Source organism: Peromyscus leucopus, chromosome 4, assembly GCF_004664715.2.
Source record: "Peromyscus leucopus breed LL Stock chromosome 4, UCI_PerLeu_2.1, whole genome shotgun sequence".
In the NCBI taxonomy this organism is placed as follows: Eukaryota; Metazoa; Chordata; class Mammalia; order Rodentia; family Cricetidae; genus Peromyscus; species Peromyscus leucopus.
This window is the reverse complement of record NC_051066.1, coordinates 61,061,854-61,081,799: the sequence shown is the minus strand read 5'-3', so window position 1 is coordinate 61,081,799 and position 19,946 is coordinate 61,061,854. Positions and strand designations below refer to the sequence as shown.

At 46.2% G+C, this 19,946-nt stretch overlaps 1 protein-coding gene across 2 annotated transcripts; it reads left to right on the top strand.

The window, feature by feature from the left end:
• Window positions 1-6,235: 6,235 nt before the first annotated feature.
• Window positions 6,236-17,372, top strand: Serping1 (serpin family G member 1). Of its 2 annotated transcripts, XM_028894158.2 has the most exons (8): window positions 6,236-6,330; window positions 6,821-6,898; window positions 8,016-8,592; window positions 10,011-10,145; window positions 12,603-12,806; window positions 12,995-13,131; window positions 15,304-15,523; window positions 16,888-17,372. In XM_028894158.2, the coding sequence occupies exons 2-8, from the start codon at window positions 6,845-6,847 to the stop codon at window positions 17,139-17,141; spliced, it is 1,581 nt and encodes a 526-aa protein (XP_028749991.1). In that variant the 5' UTR covers window positions 6,236-6,330; window positions 6,821-6,844; the 3' UTR covers window positions 17,142-17,372. The 2 variants fall into 2 exon arrangements, with proteins under 2 accessions (XP_028749991.1, XP_028749992.1); XM_028894159.2 differs by lacking the exon at window positions 6,236-6,330 and having other exon boundaries at window positions 6,726-6,898.
• Window positions 17,373-19,946: the final 2,574 nt, after the last annotated feature.

Sequence of the window (19,946 nt, the reverse complement as noted above, 5' to 3'; positions counted from 1 at the left end):
TTACTTCTGTATATCTTACTTTCACTCTTACTCCATGGCTGGCTGTGTGGCTGGGTGGCTGACCATCCTCCTCTCCTTGTTCTCTTGTTCTTTCTTCTTTCCTTCCCAGATTCCTCCTTCTATTTATTCTCTCTGCCTGCCAGCCCTGCCTATCCTTTCTCCTGCCTCACTATTGGCTGTTCAGCTCTTTATTAGACCAATCAGGTGTTTTAGACAGGCACAGTAACACAGCTTCACAGAGTTAAACAAATGCAACAGAAAGGAATGCAACACATCTTTGCATCATTAAACAAATGTTCCCCAGCACAAACAAATGTAACACATCTTAAAATAATATTCTACAACATGTGTGCTATATATGTTTTTATAAATAAGAGATCCTGGAAGGAGATACATGGAGTGGTTAAAAAGTGGCTATGTTTGCAATGACTCGATTTTATAAATTTTTGACTTGTTTAAAAGGTTTACAAGGTACATATATGATATTGTACTGGTAACCTTGAAAGAATAAAATAACCTTAGATAAATTAATGAACCAATTTAGAATGTCTGTGTAGGGGTCATCAAATGTTTCTATTCTACTCTAAAAAGTTTTGTGCTACAAACAAGGCCCTTTAGGGTTTTCAGGATTGGAAAGTTTGTCTCAGCAAATATTTGAACCTAATTTCCAGTCTTCATTCCTCATCTCCATCAACATCTTGGTACTAGCTGGAGACTGCCCGGAAGAAAAGAAGAGGAGTTTTAACAGAAGGGTTGTGAATGAGCACTCTAGAGGAAGATTTCCAGAAAGGCTTGGTCTCTGTAGAGCTAAGCAGAAAAATACCCATGTGAGGTGACAGTGATCTGTTAAAGTATTAAGTGCAGATATCATCTGTGGTAACAATGACACCAGGAACCCACATCAAACTCTTACTTGTGGCTGTCAACACTGTGGCTTCCACACAAGGAAGTATGTGGTAGGAAACCAGAGACAAAGCTCAGTCATACAAAGCACAGATAAGTGTGCAAAGCATAAATACCTGCCCCCAGTGGGGAAGAACCAAATTCACAACTTTACACAAGTTGGATAAATGATCATTCACACTAGGAAGAAATTCTGTAAACATGGTGACATAGTCAATTGAAGCTCCAGCTTCATTAAACAAGAAGGCTGCTCCAACAATGCCGAAACCTTGTGAATGGCCAGGGTACACAGATAGTGGTAGCCAAAATATTCAAGGAAAGAGATCTACGAACAGAGAAAATCTCTCTCCTTCTCTACTGTTCACCCTGAAACTTCAGCCAAAGAGTACTGGGACACTGGAGCTGACTGCTGGGTCTCATTCTGCTGGCTGCTAGAGACTGGCCCTAGCAGAGGCTTGTAACTACGAGGATTTCAACCCCAGCCAGAGTTGGTCCAAACTTACCTTTGACACTTAGTAGCAGTGTATGCCTGTTACTTTTACTTAACAGTGACCAAACTGTCTAGCACAGATGACCTAAAGGGAGACTATTCATCTTGGCCCACAATTTCACAGACTTTCATTACATCCAAGCAGACACGACATAACAGGGTATGTCTGACCAAGGTGATGGGGATGAGGTGGAGGCTCTTCACACTGTGGTAGACCAGGCAGCAAAATGAACTGGAATTAGGGGTTGGGTGTAACTTTTGAAAGCTTAGCCCTAGTGCCTACTTCTACCCACTAGGTCCCATCTCCTAAAGGTTCTGCACCATCCCAAAATAGTGCCACCAGCTAGATAACAAGCAACGAGTCTATGGATGACAGTTCAGACTCAAACCATAACATCCCACCCCTGGCCATTTCAGAATGCAAAATGAATTTAGTACAACTTCAGGAGTCCCTAAAATCTGCAGGAGGGTGGCAAGGAAATACTAGATCCAAGTGAGACTGAAGCCAGTGGGGTAAATGATAAATCCTGTAGCTCCTTGTCCAGAATCCCAGGCATGTAGTGGCACCATCTGAACTTTACAGGCTTGGACATTGTCTTAGCTGGGGTTTCTACTGCTGTGAAGAGACACCATGATCAGAGCAATTCTTTAAAGGAAAACGTTTCATTGGGTGGCTTACAGTTTCAGGGGTTTAGTCCATTATCATCATAGTGGGACATGGCTAAGTGCAGGCAGACATGGTGCTAGAGAAGGAGCTGAGAGTCCTACATCTTGATCCACAGGCAACAGGAAGTGAACTCTGTCACTGGGCGTAGCTTGAGCATAGGTGATGTCAAAGCCACACACTTCCTCCAACAAGACCACACCTAATAGTGCCACTACCCATGAGCTTCTAGGAGCCCATTACATTCAAACTACCACAGGCATACCTACCCCTATGGTCTTCTCACTTGTACTATAAATGGCTTCTCTCTTGGGCTGGCATCACTAGGTGCCTGCAATTTTTTTCATCAGATGCCACACATTTATGGCATCTACATCTTGAGGTTTCTTATTATTTACCTTTACAGTTTCATGCACTGGCCTCTCAGGGATTCACTGGAGGATTCTGAGCTTGCTACATATACCTGGCCTCCCAGGATTTCCTTAAACATCTGGGTGCAAGCTTCCATGACCACAAAACTCTCATTCCCTGTGCCTACAAAATCTATGCAAATGACATCAGGTTCCACTGTCAGGTCCAATAGTATCAAGGCTCCCTTGGGCCTCTGCTGAGTTCCTAGATAGCATAACCTGGGAAGACACTTTCATAGGTGACCATGTTTGAGTGTGACAGCCTTTAAGCTCTATCTTTTTTAAAAGAAAATCTTTCAGGGCTGGAGAGTTGGCTCAGCATTAAAAGTGCTCACCATTCTTGCAGAGGACCCAAGTTCAATTCCCAGCACCCACATCAGGTGGCTTACAACACCTGTAACTCCAGCTTCAGGAATCTGAGATCTCTGTCCTCTGCACACACACTGGTGTGCGTGCATGCACATACACAAACACAAAAATAAAAATAAGCCGGGCGGTGGTTGCGCACGCCTTTAATCCCAGCACTTGGGAGGCAGAGCCAGGTGGATCTCTGTGAGTTCGAGGCCAGCCTGGGCTACCAAGTGAGTTCCAGGAAAGGCGCAAAGCTACACAAGAGAAACCCTGTCTCGAAAAACCAAAAATAAAAATAAAATAAAATAAAAAAATAAAATAAAAATAAAACTTTAAAAAAAGAAAAGGAAGTCTTTCAAATGGTTTTTCCACTTTTTTGCTCTGGATCAGCCTTTGATGGATGGAGTCTCACCCTCCAGGCACCTTTCCTATTGTTCCAGTGCGAGGAGTACAGTTTCTCTTCTATGGCACTGATCTCTTTAACAATTATAGCCACTTTGTCTGCACTTGATTTGTCTACAACTTTAAACAATCTATGGCCTTTCCCTAGCCACACTGGACTCTTTTTTTTTTTTTTTTTTTTTTCCCCGAGACAGGGTTTCTCTGTGTAGCTTTGCACCTTTCCTGGAACTTGCTTTGTAGACCAGGTTGACCTCGAACTCACAGAGATCCACCTAGCTCTGCCTCCCGAGTGCTGGGGATTAAAGGCGTGAGCCACCACCACCCTGCCACACTGGACTCATATCTTTCTGCTGGTCTTTTTGTTCCTGATTCTCACTGTAAACCTGACTAAAACCTGCCAGAACTAACCATGCCATGACCTGTCTTGAAAGTTCTACCAAATGAATTAGTCTATTACTTTTCAGTCCAGTCCCACTCACAATTTCAGGACTTAAACAGAACATAGCCAAATTCTTTGCCACGTTGGACATTGTTGTGGGATATTCGTTCACACTGTGTGAAGCTGTGTCACTGTGATTGGTGTAATAAAGAGCTGACTGGCCAATAGCTAGGTGGGAGAGAATAGGCGGGGACTTCCAGGCAGAGAGAGGAAGTCAGAGGGATAAATCTAGGCCTGAGACGCCAGCAGGACAGAACAAGTTGGACATACGAGACAGAAGAAAGGCAACTGAGACACTTGATAAAATGTAGATCAATAGAAATAGGTTAATTAAGTTATAAGAAGTAGTTTTTAAAAAGCCTAAGCTAAGGCCAAGCTTTCATAATTAATAATAAGTCTCTGGTCATTATTTGGGGGCTGGCAGTTCTGACAAGAAAGCTTACTACAGAACATACTCCATTTCTCAATGGAATTATTACTATCAGAAACCTCATGAGCTATCTTTACTATCTACATATTGATTGGTGTTTCTAGTCTTCCAAACTTCCACCAAAATAGCCCATTGAGTAGAGCTTACAATAGTGTAGCATTTCCTCAGCCTTCGTCTTCCAACTCTTCCTTATTCTCCCCCCAAACCACTTCCAAAGGCCTACTTAACACATTGCTAGATTTGGTCACAGAAATTACCCTACTCTGGTACCAATTTTCTATGTTAGTTACTTTCATGTCTCTGTGACCAAAATGCCTGACATAGTCAACTTCAGGGAGAAAATGTTTATTCTGGTTCATAATATCAGAGAGTTTCGGTCCATCAGAGTGGGAAGGGCACGGTAAGCAGCAAAAGCATGGAGCAGAGGCTGTTCACATCACAGCAGACCAGGAAGCGAAGACAGATTAGCCAGACTCAGAGGCCAGGTGGTCACCTTCAAAAGCTACCTCCTCCCATCCACTAGCTTCTTTCTCCTAGAAGTCCTGCCACCTTCAAAGACAGGGCCACCAGCTATTGGAGGGAACAGGTGTTCAACACAGATTCATCTGTGAGTGACCTTTCAGACTCAAACCATAACACTGTTAGCTTGGGTGGATCTAATACTTACGCTGAACCTCATTCTTAAATTATTTATCCAGTTATTTACCTTACTTATGTGTACAAATGATGTACATTTGCCTGTGTGTATATGTGTGTGCTACATGTGTGCCTGCCAAGGTCAGAAGAAGGCATTAGATCCTTAGAGCTGGAGTTACAGATGACTGTGAGCTACCCAGTGGGTGTTGGGAGCTGAACCCAGATCCTCTGCAAGAGCACCAATTGCTCTTAACTCCTGAGCCATCTCTCCAGCCTGCCGCCCCCCCCCCAGCCTCATTTAATACAAAATGAATAAATAAGTACCTCATTTAAGATGTGGTTAACATTAGTAATTGCTTCCTGGGTGTCCTGAGACTTAAATGAGAGGACAAAGGTAAAGACCTGGCAAGAACACAATGAACATATTGGCTTTTAGTTTGGCTCAGCCATTTCCCAGAATCCACAGCTCAGTGTACCCCAAGACCATCAGTTGGGGTATAAAGTGGAATTTGCCTGCAACTGTTTGAAAGACGACTCTGATACAATGGGGCTTCTTTAAGGTTTAGGAGCTCCTAAGTGGCTATAGAAAATGAAGCACAGAGTCTTCTCTAAGGTCCCCTGGAAGACATACGAGTGCTCTCCTCACCTGTCCCCGTCTTCCGAGTTTCTTTGAGTATCAGATCTCATGCTAACCTGAAGAAGGCAAACCCAAGCAGAGGTCAGGCCTGCAGTTAGGTGGTCACAGAACTTCACAGCTATATCTGGTTACTGGAGAGAATAGCCTTTCTTTTGCAGAGGACACAGGACTGTCAGATTCAGCACATCAAACAGACTGCTCAGTCAAAGTCGAATTTTAGATACACAACAATGGCAAAACGTTTTATCACCAGCATCCTCCAAGACTGCATGGGACTTACTTTAAAATTCTAACTTACCTGGATTCCCCCGTAACAGGCTTCTTGTGACAACTCAATCGCAAATACATGGGCCTCAGGATTTGTATTTTGTTTGGCTGGTTTGGGATGGTTGTTCTGTTTTAGTTGTTGGTTTTTGTGGTTGTTTTGTTTTGTGTGGCACTAGGTACTGAAACTAGGGCTCAGCTAGGAGCCTCAGATCCCTCTTTCTCAGACTTGGATCAGCTGACTATGTATAGGGATGGGGAGGATCCTGCGGCTTATCTCCAAATGACAGCAATGGACAGGCCAGACATTTAACCGCTTCTAAGGGTTGGTGTCTTAACTATCGGCCTATTTCTAAAGGGTTACTTTGCCCATTTATCCAAAAATGCTGGGCACGTTTTGTGTTTCTTCTGCTTTTATCTTGATCCATGAGGCACAGGAGGAGTATCTTACCCCATTTCCACCCCAATCCGGGAGGAGCTCCGGGCTCAACTCCTAGCCTGGCCCACGGAGCCAGACCCAGCTTGTCCCAGCTGATTTACGGGAACTCACACTAGTGATCAATCATCCTTAATTTTTAACTGGGCAGTGTCCTGAACCAGCCAATAGCTGAGCCTGGCCCCCCACACCCCACCCTCGCTGACCCTCTGCGACTGTCCACTCAGTCCGCCCTGAAGCTGCCTAGTGACCAAGAACTTGGGACCAGGTTTTGTAATGGGGGCTCTTGGGGAGGAACACAAAGTCAAGAGGGCTTGGCAGGGAGGTCTCCAGCCCCCTTCGCCCCCACTTTCCAGCCCCTTGTTTGTTATCTCTGCCCGTTTCCATGGACCTGCTTCCTCTTGAGCCTCCTCCTCCTCCTCCTCCCTTAAAGCTGTGCTGCCCAGCTCGCCCTGGCCCTCCTCTCCTGCTGCCCCTGGCTTATTGTTTAGTTAAGCGGGACCCGGGAGATTGAACAGATGGACTGAGACCCAGGCGTGAAGGGAGAGAAGGGCCAGCCGGTGCCGGGAAAGGGAAGCGGTTTGGGGAAAACAAAACAGAGGGTGGAGCCAGGGAGAAGGTGGCCCCAGAGGGAGGAGGCGGGAACACACTAAGAAGGGTCGAGGCCTGGAGCGGAATGGGGGCGGGCCCGGGGATGGGGTGGACCCCCCTGAGCTCCTAAGGCTCACGGCTGGCTCTGAGGCTAACTGGCTTCGCAGGTCGCAGCTGACGTCGCTGCCCAGATGGCCTCCAGGCTGACCCCGCTGACCCTCCTGCTGCTGCTGCTGCTGCCTGGGGTAAGTGGTCCCTCTGTGAGGTGGGGGGTGGGGGGGGTGAGGATTAACCCTTCAGGCCCTGGCGAAGAAGGAAAACTCCTCCTGGATTCTTAAGTTCAGGTCTAGCCGTTGCATAGGAGGAGAGACGGGTTCTATATTGGAAGATACATTAGCTGAATGGCCTTGGGCCGGACCCTTCTCCAGGCTTCCTTAACCCAATTATATAAAAGGGAGAATACTCTACCCAGGTCACCGGCCGGGCTTGGCTGGGTCATAGAAGGCAGGACAAGCCCAAGTTGTGGAAACCTGACTCCTCCCACCCCCCACCCCCACCCCCCATGCTGTTGTGACAGGCTCTTCCAGGTCACGGTCTATAGAAAGTGGGGTGCAAGGAAGAAGACTAGCATCCAGACAGACCTGGGCTCGCACCAAGGTGAAGAGCACTGTGGTCCCAGTGGCCTAGGAGGGCAGGGATAAAAAGTAAACTCATGTAAGAGTGGGCGCTTGCTTCCGGTGGATGAGCAGGGGTTAATGCTGGAAAGCTGGCATCCTGGGTGACCTTGGGGAGTCAGCACATGATGTCTGATTGAGCAAGGGATCAGTATTTTATACACTTTCCTTCCCGCTTCTGAAAACATTGCCGCATAAAGAGATCCTCCTCTCTCCACCTCCCAGATGCCTAGATGACTGGAGTTACAGGTCGTGCCACTGCGCCTAATTTATACCCATTCTTCCTTTCCTTTACTGGTGTACTAATTGTTTTCAATACCCACTGGTATACCACATCTGCTCTTTGAAAATCTGCAGTCCTAAAATAAGGCTGGCAAATGCAAATGTCTATACTACCTGGGCAAGTGAGTCAAAACAAGTATATAATTACAAGAAATCAGCTTCTCCCATGGCCGTCACTGGACACAGATAACTGACAACCAAATTGGAATTACCTCATGTCTCCTGTAGAGAATTTCCCCAGCATTCCCTATTTTTGAAGGAATTGTGGGGATGGCTCAAGGCAGGCCCTTCACCTGGCAGGCTATACCAAAAGCAACTGGTACAATGTGTTCACAGTCTTCCTGCTTGGAGTGATTGAGGGAAATATGGCTCACTAAGAAATGAAACCCTGTTTCTTGAACCACAGGATAGAGCTTTCTCAGGTCCGGAAACTACCAGCCACAGCACCCAGGATCCACTGGTCACTCAAGAGGCAATCAGTGAAGTCTTCCCTGAAAAAGATGAGCCCTTGAATCTCACAGAGCATACAGCACAGTCTTCTACCTGGCCAACAACCAATGTATCCACCAAAGATACAGCTGACACTGTATCCACCAAAGATACAGCTGATACTGTATCCACCAAAGATACAGCTAACACTATGGAAGCCTTCCTCGAGCACACCCAACCAGCTGAGCAGCTACCCACAGCTTCTCCCAGCCAGCCCACTATGAATTCTTCCAGCCAGTCCCCTGTGGATCCTCCCAGCCAACCTTCCACAACCACAGATTCTCCTACCCAGGCTCCTACTGAGCCCTTCTGTTCAGGGCCACTTGTTCTGTGCTCTGATTTAGACAGAGAGTCCTCAGAGGCTACACTGTCGGAGGCCTTGACAGATTTTTCTGTGAAGCTCTACCACGCCTTCTCAGCTACCAAGAAGGCTGAAACCAACATGGCCTTTTCCCCATTCAGCATTGCCAGCCTCCTCACCCAAGTCCTTCTTGGTAAGACTCTGACTTCTGTCTATACATGGGACCCTTTCATAGGAATCACCAATCACACATCTCTGCGAGGCTGTGTCTCTGGAAAGAAGCTGTAAAATGGGCTACGTGGTGGGGTGGTAGGTCATCATTCTTGAACGTTGCTTTATTTAATAATGATTTAATTAGGTACTGTTGCTTATAAAACCCTATGGACTCATTAACAACATATAAAATAAGGTCCCAGTCACCAGTCATGGTTCAAAGAGTGGAAGGTGATAAGGGAGATGAAATCATCAGTGGTAGACCTAAGATAGAATCATGGTAATGCACTTTCTAAGTATGCAGCCATGGGCAGTTCACTTAGGCGCTCTTGAGTGTGAGTTCTCAACAGTTAAGTAGGGATAGTGATATCTACCTCCAAAAGCCAAGAATCAGACAGTGTTGTGCCTTGACTCCCTAGGAGGTAAAAAAACCTTCTCCCTTCATGAGAATGATTCTGCTAGGAAAGGCAATGACAAATTACCACAGGCAGGAGAGAGAGAGAGAGAGAGAGAGAGAGAGAGAGAGAGAGAGAGAGATATGAAACCTCTCATACCCCAGCAAGGAAAATTCCAGGAAGGCTCCTCGAGACTACACATACAAGATCCCAAATCCTAACATCTTAGCATGAGATGCTGGTAGCGCCCAACTCCCCAGGTATGGCAACCAGACTGTCCTCAGACATCCTCAAAGTCTCCTGGGAGGTCCTTTCTAGTCAGTTGGTTCCCCTTCGTTCATTTCCGTTCAAATCCTGCATTCATCTTTTACTTATTAGCTCTGTGGCCTTGAATGTATTAATAAGACAGTCTCTGAAATTCCAGGGGCCCCCTCTATATGGTAGGAAAGTGAGTATCCTATGGAAAAGGCTTGGTGATAATTTAATAAGATAACCATAGGAGAAACATTAGACTACCTGAACTAGAAGAAATGCTCACAACAAATTTTAGCTGTTGTAGCAGAGAAGACATGCACAGTAAGTGTTTAATAATGAAGACTATCCATCCTCTTTTACAATAGTGATCAAATGCCTCTGCTTATAGGATGACCCTTTGTAAATCCAAGCCATCTAAATCAGAGTTAATGTGGAGCAGTGGTTAGAAAGATGTGTGGGATTTACAAAGGTAGAAAACCAGGGAAGGAGAATAGTTGAACAAAGGTGGAAAACCAGGGAAGGAGAATAGTTGAAGCCCTGGAGAAGTCTAGTAGGACAACTCAGCACGGCCCACCACCTTCTTCCTGACACATGAACTGTCTTCCAGAATACAGTTCTGATGCTCTGAAACCCCACTGTAGGGAGGAAACAGCCTCCATTCCAGCCAGTGCTTGACCCTCGTCCCAAATAGTGGCTCTCTCATTCCTCCCCCAAGAACTCTTCTCTCCCTCTCTGTCCTCTGTTGCAGGGGCTGGAGACAGCACTAAGAGCAACTTAGAGAGCATCCTTTCCTACCCCACGGATTTTGCCTGTGTCCACCAGGCTCTGAAGTCCTTTTCATCCAAAGGCGTCACTTCTGTATCGCAGATCTTCCACAGCCCAGGTGAGTGTCCAAGGTAGACAGTGAGCTGTAGAGGATTCTGGAAGAGAAAGCCTGCAAAAGGGGGGGGAGGGACTGTATTGGGGTGAGTAAGAGCAGATGGGGACCTCAGCAGGAGTTTCAAGTGGCTCCAGGAGCAAGACTCTCCTCCCTGTGAGACCTGGGCAAATCATTTGCATTTGTCTGTTCTTTAGAATAAGAAAGTCCTACCTAACTGTTAACAGCAGGGCTGGAAACCTCTAGAGGTTAGAAGGTTAGAGTTAGAAGCATAAAATAAGCAAAAGATTATTTTTTTGCTAAGTTTTGGATCCAGGGAGTCTTCAGACTCATCCTTTGTACTTTTGTGTTCTATGAAATTGTTATCATTTACATGTTTATGTTAGGTAGATAATACCAGCCAGCAGTAGATCATAGTAAGAACCTTTACAAGTAATCGGACGCAGTTGTTTGTAAACTTGGTACCCTAGAGCTGACTATTTCTGCACAGCTGCTCAGGAGTTGGTAGGGGTGGGCCATCAGAATGGCTGGTGGGGGTGGGAGACGCCCTTCCTGTGAGAGGGAAGTGGACTGGCCGGGCTCAGTGCTCCCGCCTGCCTCGCCAGAGCCCATTTATGACTTAGAAAATACAGTTCTGTTGCTTTCAAAGGTTAAAAATCATAGATTTCATCTAGTCCCTCTCTTGGGTTTTTGCCATGTTGCCAAGGCTGGCTTCTAACTCCAGTTCTCCTGCAAGCCCCAGCCTCCTAAGTGCTGGGGTTCCGCACTACCTCATGTGGCTTGACCCCTGTGCCCACTTTCTCTTTCACTTTTCCCTTCTTACTTTTATAAGAACACATTTCCTCCTGTCTTTCCTTCCTTCTCTGAGGTACGTGGGATTAGACCCCCCGGGCTCTGTGCATGCTGCATCAGCGCTACCACTGAGCCACATTCTCAACCTTCCTCCTCAGTTTACTCATTTCCTGAGAGAGCCTCTCTTTGTAGCCTCAATTTTTTTTCTTCTTTTCAAGACAGGGTTTCTCTGTATAACAGCTCTGGCTGTCCTGGAACTCGCTCTGTAGACCAGGCTGGCCTCTGCCTCTGAGTGCTGGGATTAAAGGCATAGCCTCACTTTTGTGGCAGTCCTCTGGTCTAGCTTGCTGAGATTGTAGACATGTGTTATCATGCTTGGCTTTGTCTTTTTTTTTTTTTTTTTTAACTATGAAAGCCATATTTGTAGAAAACTGTGAAAATACAGGGAAGGAAAAATAAAGAAAAAGGGAAAGGAGATTGCCTAATATCTCAATCTCCGCCACCCACCCCCCTTGATGGGATCTCACAATGTAAACTATGCTGGCTTTGACTTCACAAAGATCTCATGCCTCTGCCTCCCAAGCTTTTGGGTTAATGGCATGCTCCACCACACCTGACATTAAAATGTATCTTTGTTTGTTTGTTTGTTTTTGTTTTTGTTTTTCGAGACAGGGTTTCTCTGTGTAGTTTTTGGTGCCTTTCCTAGATCTCACTCTGTAGACCAGGCTGGCCTCAAACTCTCAGAGATCTGCCTGGCTCTGCCTCCCAAGTGCTGGGATTAAAGGCGTGGGCCACTGCCTCCTGGCTAAAATGTATCTTTTTGACATGAATATATATATATATATGACTCAGGGGTTTCAATACATACTACATTACTTATCTACTTACAACCAGTGGTGTCTTTTGTTCAGTTAATGGTCAATTCCACCACATTCAGTATTTTAGGGCATCCTGCATCCTGCCCACCCACATCCATATTTCTGCAAAGGTTCTGAGTCTTAGGCCAAGCCTGGGGAAATACTTTGATCTATTTAGTTCAGTAAAACAGTCTATTCTTCCAAGCACTCACATTTTCTCCAGTAGACTTGGGCCATGAGAGCAAAAGTCAGGAAGTCTTGTCATGAACTTCCACTGAGGCTTAAAAAGTAGGGTCTGTTCCTGCAGAATAAGGAAAGAACAGAGGGGAAAGTCAAGTGCAAGCAACATCACAGAAGGTTGTCTAGCCACGCACTTGTCACCAGCAAGCAGAAGCAGCAGGGGTGCCTAGGAATAGTTTCATTGCTCTTAGTTCAGGATTTGTTTTTTAAGTCTGATTTGCATATCATAGATTTGCACATAATAGAGGAATGGGCTGGTCCCTGCTCCAGCAAAATGCTAGAGTGTTCACTGGAGTGAGCAAGAAGAACCACGGGAACCCCGACAGATGTGATGGTCTTTAATCTCTGCACTCAGGACACAGAGGCAGGCAGGTCTCTGTCAGTTCCAGGCCAGTCTGGTCTACATGAGTTCTAGGCTAGCCCGAGCTGCATGGTGAGACTCTGTCTCAGAAAAAAACAAACAAGCAAAACTAATAAAACACATGGGAAGTGTGCTCACTCCCAGACTTGCTCTTTGAACTTGGGTTGGATTATTCAGAGGACTCATACTTGCCTCTCTTGTTCTGCCCCTCAGACCTGGCCATAAGGGACACCTATGTGAATGCCTCTCAGAGCCTGTATGGAAGCAGCCCCAGAGTCCTGGGCCCGGACAGTGATGCTAACTTAGAACTCATCAACACCTGGGTGGCTGAGAACACCAACCACAAGATCAGCCAGCTGCTAGACAGCCTGCCCCCCGACACCCGCCTTGTCCTGCTGAACGCTGTCTACTTGAGTGGTAAGGAAAGCAGCAGGCAGGTAGTGTGCCTAGTGCAGTCCTGCCTCCCATCCCATCCTGTCTCCACATCCCACCAACCTCAGAGTTCCATGGCCACATTCCTATGTGACCGTCCTACCTCTTACCTAACAGGGCCTTTAACACCTTTCTGTCCCTACCCGCGTTACAGCCACCCTTTCTTCCTTTAGCCAAGTGGAAGAAAACATTTGACGAAAAGACAACGAAGGCGTCTTTCCTCTACAAAAACTCTGTGATTAAAGTGCCCATGATGAGTAGCAAAAAGTACCCTATGGCCCATTTCAGCGACCAGACTTTGAAGGCCAGGGTAAGTTCTTGGCTCATTCCATTCCTGCTTCAGACATATCTGAGTGTCCTGACTTCATTACTACAACGGCCTTATCAGTATGGAGTGCCTGCTTGCAAATTCCCCATTTCTGTTTCTTCCATCTGGTGGCCCCACGCTCTTTTCTCCTTCTCCTCTCTCTAGTTTTGGAGGCAGGGAATTTTAGGCTGGAAGACATGAGTCTAGACACGATTCTAAAGTTTCTTCATTCATCTCCACTGCATCAAATGGCAAAAAGTGAGTCTTGTTTTAATTCTGTGCATCTCTTTCTCTTAGCAGCCACCACTCTGGGTACACTGGTAGCTTGCTATGTCTTCTGTGTGTGGACACTTTATACAGTATGCATATGCATAAGTATACTTATAGAAGTATTGCTGTGTAGGTGCAGATATGTGTTAAGTATATGTAAACACAGGTATTAAATTTATTTAATTCTTTTTGTTTTGTTTTGTTTTTTTGTTTTTTGGAGACGAAGTTTCTCTGTGTAGCTACTGGCCCTCATGAGAACTCATTCTGTATACCAGGATGACTTGGATCACAGAGATCCATCTGCCTCTGCCTTCCAAGTATTGGGATTAAAGGTGTGTGCCACCACAACAGGCTGAATTAAGTTCTTTAGCAGAAATTGAACAATATAATTCTAGTGGTTACAGAGGGAGGAAAAATAGAATATGGAGCCCAAGCTAGGCTTCCTGGTGCATGCCTTTAATCCTCGCTTTCTGGAGGCAGAGGCAGATAGTGTTCTGTGAGTTCAAGGCCAGTCTAGTCTACATATCAAGTTCCAAGATAGCCAGAGCTATATAATAGAAAGACCCTGTCAAAAAAAAGGAGACAGCCAGGTGGTGGTGGTGCACGCCTTAAATCCCAGCACTCAGGAGACAGAGGCAGGTGGATCTCTGTGAGTTTCAGGCCAGCCTGGTCTACAGAGCAAGTTCCAGGACAGGCACCAAAGCTACACAGAGAAATCCTATCTCAACAACAAAAAAAGAGACAGGAAACAAAGAAAGAAAGAAAGAGAGAGGGGGGGAAGGAAGGAAGGAAGGAAGGAAGGAAGGAAGGAAGGAAGGAAGGAAGGAAGGAAGGAAGGAAGGAAAAGAAGAATATGGAGCCCAAAAGATTCTAGTTAGTAAATTCTCCCAGTCCAGTGCCTAAGCATTCCTGACCTTTCCACTGGGTTGTGTGTATCTCTGTGTCTCTTGGGAAGGGTTTTTTGAGCCAGCTTTCCATATCCATGGTGCATCCATGGACAGAAAACATTTGAGAAAAAATTATACTGAACACGCACAAACTTTTTTCTTGCCATTATTCCCTAAACAATACAGTATAGCACAACTATTTACATGGCAGTTTTTTATTCTGCATTGGAAGTAATCTAGAGATGACTTGAAATAGAAAAGAAACAGGGCTTAAATAAACTACATCTCAAGCTTAGTTGGTAGAATGCTTGCCAGGCATACACAAAGCTGTGGGTTTGATCCCCAGCACCTCATAGAACTAACTGTGGTGGTATGTACCTGTAATCCTAGCATGTAGGAGGTGAAGGCAGGGGGATCAAAAGTTTAGGATCAGCCAGGTGGTGGTGGCTCACCCCTTTAATCCCAGCACTTAGAAGGCAGACAGATGTCTGTGAGTTGAAGGCTAACCTGGTCTACGAAGCAAGTTTCAGGACAGCCAGAGCTGTTATACTGAGAAACTCTGTCTTGAGAAACAGGGGGTAGGGGAGGGGGGAAGGAGGAGGAGGAAGGAGGAAGGGGGGAGGAAGAAGAAGAAGGAGGAGGAGGAGGAGGAGGAGTTGTTGTTGAAGTTGTTCAGGGTCATCTGTTAGTTTGAACCCATCCTGGGTTGCATAAGACCCTATTTAAGGAAGAGAGGGAGGGAGGGAGGGAAAAACCCACCCCCCTTCTCTGTTATTACAAAGCGAGTCAGGGTATGATCCAAAACTTGTGCTCATTCTTCCAGTTCTCACCAGGACCAGTGCACTTTAGTCTGACCAACTGGCATCCCTATTTCATGGCACAGCATGGTAGTCAGGTCTGGCTGGTGCTTATTGAATCAGTGCACACTAAAAGACAGTCTTGGGGCACAGGGGGTGGGAGGAGGAAAGAAAAGAGCTTGGCTTGGAAGAGCTAATACGGTGTATCCCATACTCTCTAGGTGGGGCAGCTGCAGCTCTCTCATAACCTGAGCTTTGTGATCATGGTGCCCCAGAGCCAGAAGCACAGGCTTGAAGATATGGAAGAGGCACTCACCCCCACTGTCTTCAAGGCCATCATGAAGAAGCTGGAGCTGTCTAGATACCAGCCCACTTACCTGATGATGCCCCGAATCAAAGTAAAGAGCAACCAAGACATGCTGTCCATCATGGAGAAAATGGGTGAGCCCTGGCCGCTTCAGGTTACTCCCAGGTCATGAGGGAGAAGGGAAAGATGGTACTAAAATGTTGCTCTCCTTCTAGAGTGCTTTTCTTCACCTGTAACATAAGCTTACCCCTGAACTGTGTGAGTTGCTTTAGCCCATGAAGTCACTGAGAAAACTGAAACTCAGAAACTCCCTGTGACTTACCCAAAGTTTGCATGTCTGACCTTTGAACTAATTGGAGTCAAACCAGAAGACCAGTCCAGATCTCCAGTTCTCTAGGATGTTTCTACTGGGCTTCACTGGAACAGGAGACCCTGATGGGCTGTGGACATTCACTTCCTGGCCACATCCACTAGTCAGCCACCTCACAGGATAAGCTGAAATCCATCTAGATAGGAGTCTGGGGTTTCTGAGTTTTGGGGAGACTTTAGAAGCACCATTTTCTAACCTTTGATTTTATCCCTAGCTAGATCTGTTACTCATTTCCTGTTCTGACAACTTGACCACCTAATATATAATCTGATTTTCTAAAACCAGGATCAGAAACCAAATAATAGACTAAAAGATACACCAAGTGCTCCTGCTGCTGAGGAATTGCAAGGGCTTTAGGAACATAGATCAAAAATCAAATATTAGCTGGGTAGTGGTGGAACAGCATTTAATCCCAGCACCTGGGAGGCAGAGGCAGGAGGATCTCTGTGAGTTTGAGGCCAGCCTGGTCTACAGAGAGAGTTCTGCCAGGGCAGTTACACAGAGAGCCCCTGTCTCGAAAAACCACAACCAAAAAAAAAAAAATCTCAAATACTTAAACAAAATGTGCGACTAGCACATCTGTTGCTAAGGAAATGTTGAGGTTTTAGGAGTTCTTTGTCAGGAATTTAGGACAGAGACCAGAATACATTTCTTACCCGCATTATACCCTCATATGATCTCATTTTATAGCATATTGTCCATCTCTATTTATTTTTCAAAGTCCTTGGGGATAAGGAAGTAATAGTCATTTTTTTCAGGGGAGAGTTGGTGGTGGGCAGAGAATGGTGGTTGGGTCCCCTAACGGGTTCCCACTTACAAGACCAGGAGGCATGGTGTAGAGTCTGAGAAGGGAAAGACAAGAGGAATTTGAGACTAACCCAGGAAATTTAAGAGCAGAATCTGCACCCACCAAGAGTTCCCTGCTGATCTCTGGTTGGTTGGTTTGTTGTTCCGAGACAAGATTTCTCTGTGTAGCCCTGGCTGTCCTGGAACTTGGGTTGTAGACCAGGCTGGCCTCGAACTCACAGAGATCCACCTGCCTCTGCCTCCCAAGTGCTGGGATTAAAGATGTGCGCCACCACCGGGCTCCTGCTGATCTCTGATTTTTTTTCTCTTGCTTTGCCCTAGAATTCTTTGACTTCACTTACGATCTCAACCTGTGTGGCCTGACTGAGGACCCAGATCTTCAGGTGTCTGCCATGAAACACCAGACGGTGCTAGAGCTAACCGAGACAGGTGTGGAGGCAGCTGCAGCCTCTGCTATCTCTGTGGCCCGAAACTTAATCATCTTTGAGGTGCAGCAACCCTTCCTCTTCCTGCTCTGGGACCAGCAACACAAGTTCCCAGTCTTCATGGGCCGGGTCTACGACCCCAGGGCCTGAGACAGGCAGGAGTCGGGCTTGAGTAAGCCCTGCCACCCAGGCTTCAGCTCATCCAGTTATTACCTTGCCACTGCCTTCCCTAGCCACTTCCAGCCTTAGGATCTGGCAGAGGGAACTGTTTTCACCCACCAACTCTATGGCATCGGCATGCTCTCTAAACCCGTTTTTGCCGCTTGATGGTTCAGGTTTACCAGACTCAACAAATAAAACTTGCAGACATTTCTTCTCTCACTTGCCTATGGGTATTAGTTGCCTCAATGTCAGTAAACAAGAATTACCATGCTTCCTGCATCAGCTACTTAATACTGTGGAATAAGCCACTCTAAACTTAGTGGCTTAAAACCAGCAACCTGCCAGGCGGTGGTGGCGCACACCTTTAATCCCAGCACTCAGGAGGCAGAGCCAGGTGGATCTTTGTGAGTTCGAGGCCCCCTGGTCTACAAAGCGAGTTCCAGGAAGGGCGCAAAGCTACACAGAGAAACCCTGTCTCGAAAAACCAAACCAAATCAAACCAAAACAAAAAAACAGCGACCATTTATTATTTTCCCCTCAGTCACAGGATTGGCCAGTGGTCTTGCTGACCTGTCTAGCTCAGCTTCCCTGTGGGGCGTTTACCCACCAACCCCACAGCTTCCCAGAGTTTTCTTGAGTGTGAGCAGCAGGAAATATTAGAAGGATTTATTGCGGAGAATCTTGCGGAGATAAACAGATAGAAAATAAAGGATAGCTTCGAGAAGGCCTGGAACCTTTTCCAACGGGCCCCGACTGTCTCTGCCCCAGGGTTTTTATAGAGACGCCAAGGGGTGGAGCAAAAGACCTCCTCCCCCCAGCACAGCCAAGTGCAGACCATCTCAGACACCTGCACTCAGGCCCGTGGTCCTGATCATCCTCTATGCGGACCTGCTGGGTAAAGCCACGAGGAACCCCAGAACGGGCTCCCACACTTCCCTGGGCATCTTCCTTAGTTAGCGGGTTGGTTGGGGGATGGCTGGCCTTTGATGGCCTTGCGTCACACTTTTTGGCACTCGTCTACATGTCTCTTATGCCACCGGGATGACCTCTGTTCTAAGAACACAGCCTCTTTCTCTCATGTCTGCCTATATCAAGTTTACCATTTTCCTCTCAGCAATTGGCATGGTGAAATCTAGATTTAGAGTGAAAAGTCACTATGAAGTTATGGGGTAGAGAGCCATTAACTGAGGGCCAAAAATGCAATTTATCTGCCACAATCCTTATCTTGATTATTTATGTGCAAAAAAAAAAAAAAAAAAAAAATGTAGCACTAGGTGCTTCAGAGATAGCTCAGTGGTAAAGAGCATTTGCTGTCCTTCCGGAAGACCTGGATTCAATTCCCAGCATCCACAGCAAATCACAACTATTTGCAATTTCAGTTCCAGGACACCTGATACCCTTCCCCCTCCACAAGTACTAGGTATGTACATGGTGTACAGACCTACATGCAGGGAAACCAACAACACACTAAACATCAAAAATAAATTAAAAATGTGACAATAGCAATAGTAACGAGCAAGGTGGGGAATAATCATAGGCATTCTGCTAAGAGTTTTGCAGACATTTAATTACTGCAATAACTTTGCATGGGAGCTGGGCGGCGGTGGTGCATGCCTGTAATCCTAGCACTCTGGAGGCAGAGCCAAGCAGATCTCTGTGAGTTCGAGGTCAGCCTGGTCTACAGAGCGAGATCCAGGACAGGCCAAAACTACACATAGAAATCCTGTCTCGAAAAAAACAAAAAACAAAACAACAACAAACAAAAAACAAAATAATAATAATAATAACTTTGCATGGCTAACTCAGGCTGTTCAAAGTCTTTTTTGAAAAGGTTTTCTCCTGGGTGCTGTGGCTCAAACCTGTAATTCTAACACTCTGTAGGCTAAGGCAGGAGGAACATAAATTGGAGGATATCCTGGGCTACATAACAAGACTGTCTAAAACAAAAAAACAACAAAATGTTTTCATCTCTGCCTCCAGTTTTTTTTTTTAAGGCTGTACTCATGAATTCACTGATGCTTCAGTTCTCTCCTCTTCCTGTGTTCCTCTTCCTCCTTCTTCCTCCTCATCCGTCTCTTTGTTCCTGCCTCATCTTTCCTTCTCTATTTCTTTCCACCCCTCAATATGTCTCACATTCTCTCCTCCCTCTCTCCCTTCTCTCCTACTTAAAGCACAGCCAACCTCAAGCGTGCAGACCATAATTCCTTGATTTAACCCATCAGCTTCTCTTCCTGATGAGGTGAAGGATCCAGACTCTAGCCTGGTCCCAGCCTCCCCTCCCCAGCTCTGTCCACACACACTCCAGACCCATCCTTAGTAGCCTAGAGGTAGTGTATTCCCTGGTGCCTGTGCATGAAACCATCACCCCATGGACATCTATTGAGCATCTCCCACACATGGTGAAGATTTAATTTTCAAAAAGGGTTATCCCAGAGGTTAAGCCAGGCTGCTTGAGATAGTTCTGGGTATGGAAGTCTCCCTGTAGCAGATGGCCAAGATATATATGCACAAACCACTGTTGCCCCACATTCCAGGAACTTCTGCTATCTGCAAAATCTGCCTTCTCCATCACTCCCTCCCAGAAAATCTTCCATAAGAAGCTGAGACTCTTGGGAAGAAGGTGACAGAGTAAAATGTCACCTAACCTAACCCGGTACTGTACCCAGGCTTGAAGCTCTTGGTCCGTTGGGCGTGTCCCTTTCTCCATGGTGCTGAGCTGGGGGGCCAGGCTCATGGCTGAATGCAGGATGTGAGGTCACCAAGGTTCCAGTAACTCTTGGCAGGATAAGCTTA

Excerpts from the sequence above, each read along its gene's own strand:
- Serping1 (XM_028894158.2), top strand. The coding sequence starts at position 6,845 with ATGGCCTCCAGGCTGACCCCGCTGACCCTCCTGCTGCTGCTGCTGCTG. Across the intron at positions 6,899-8,015 it reads TGCTGCTGCTGCTGCCTGGG|GATAGAGCTTTCTCAGGTCC; the intron begins GTAAGTGGTCCC and ends CTTGAACCACAG. Across the intron at positions 12,807-12,994 it reads GAACGCTGTCTACTTGAGTG|CCAAGTGGAAGAAAACATTT; the intron begins GTAAGGAAAGCA and ends TTCTTCCTTTAG.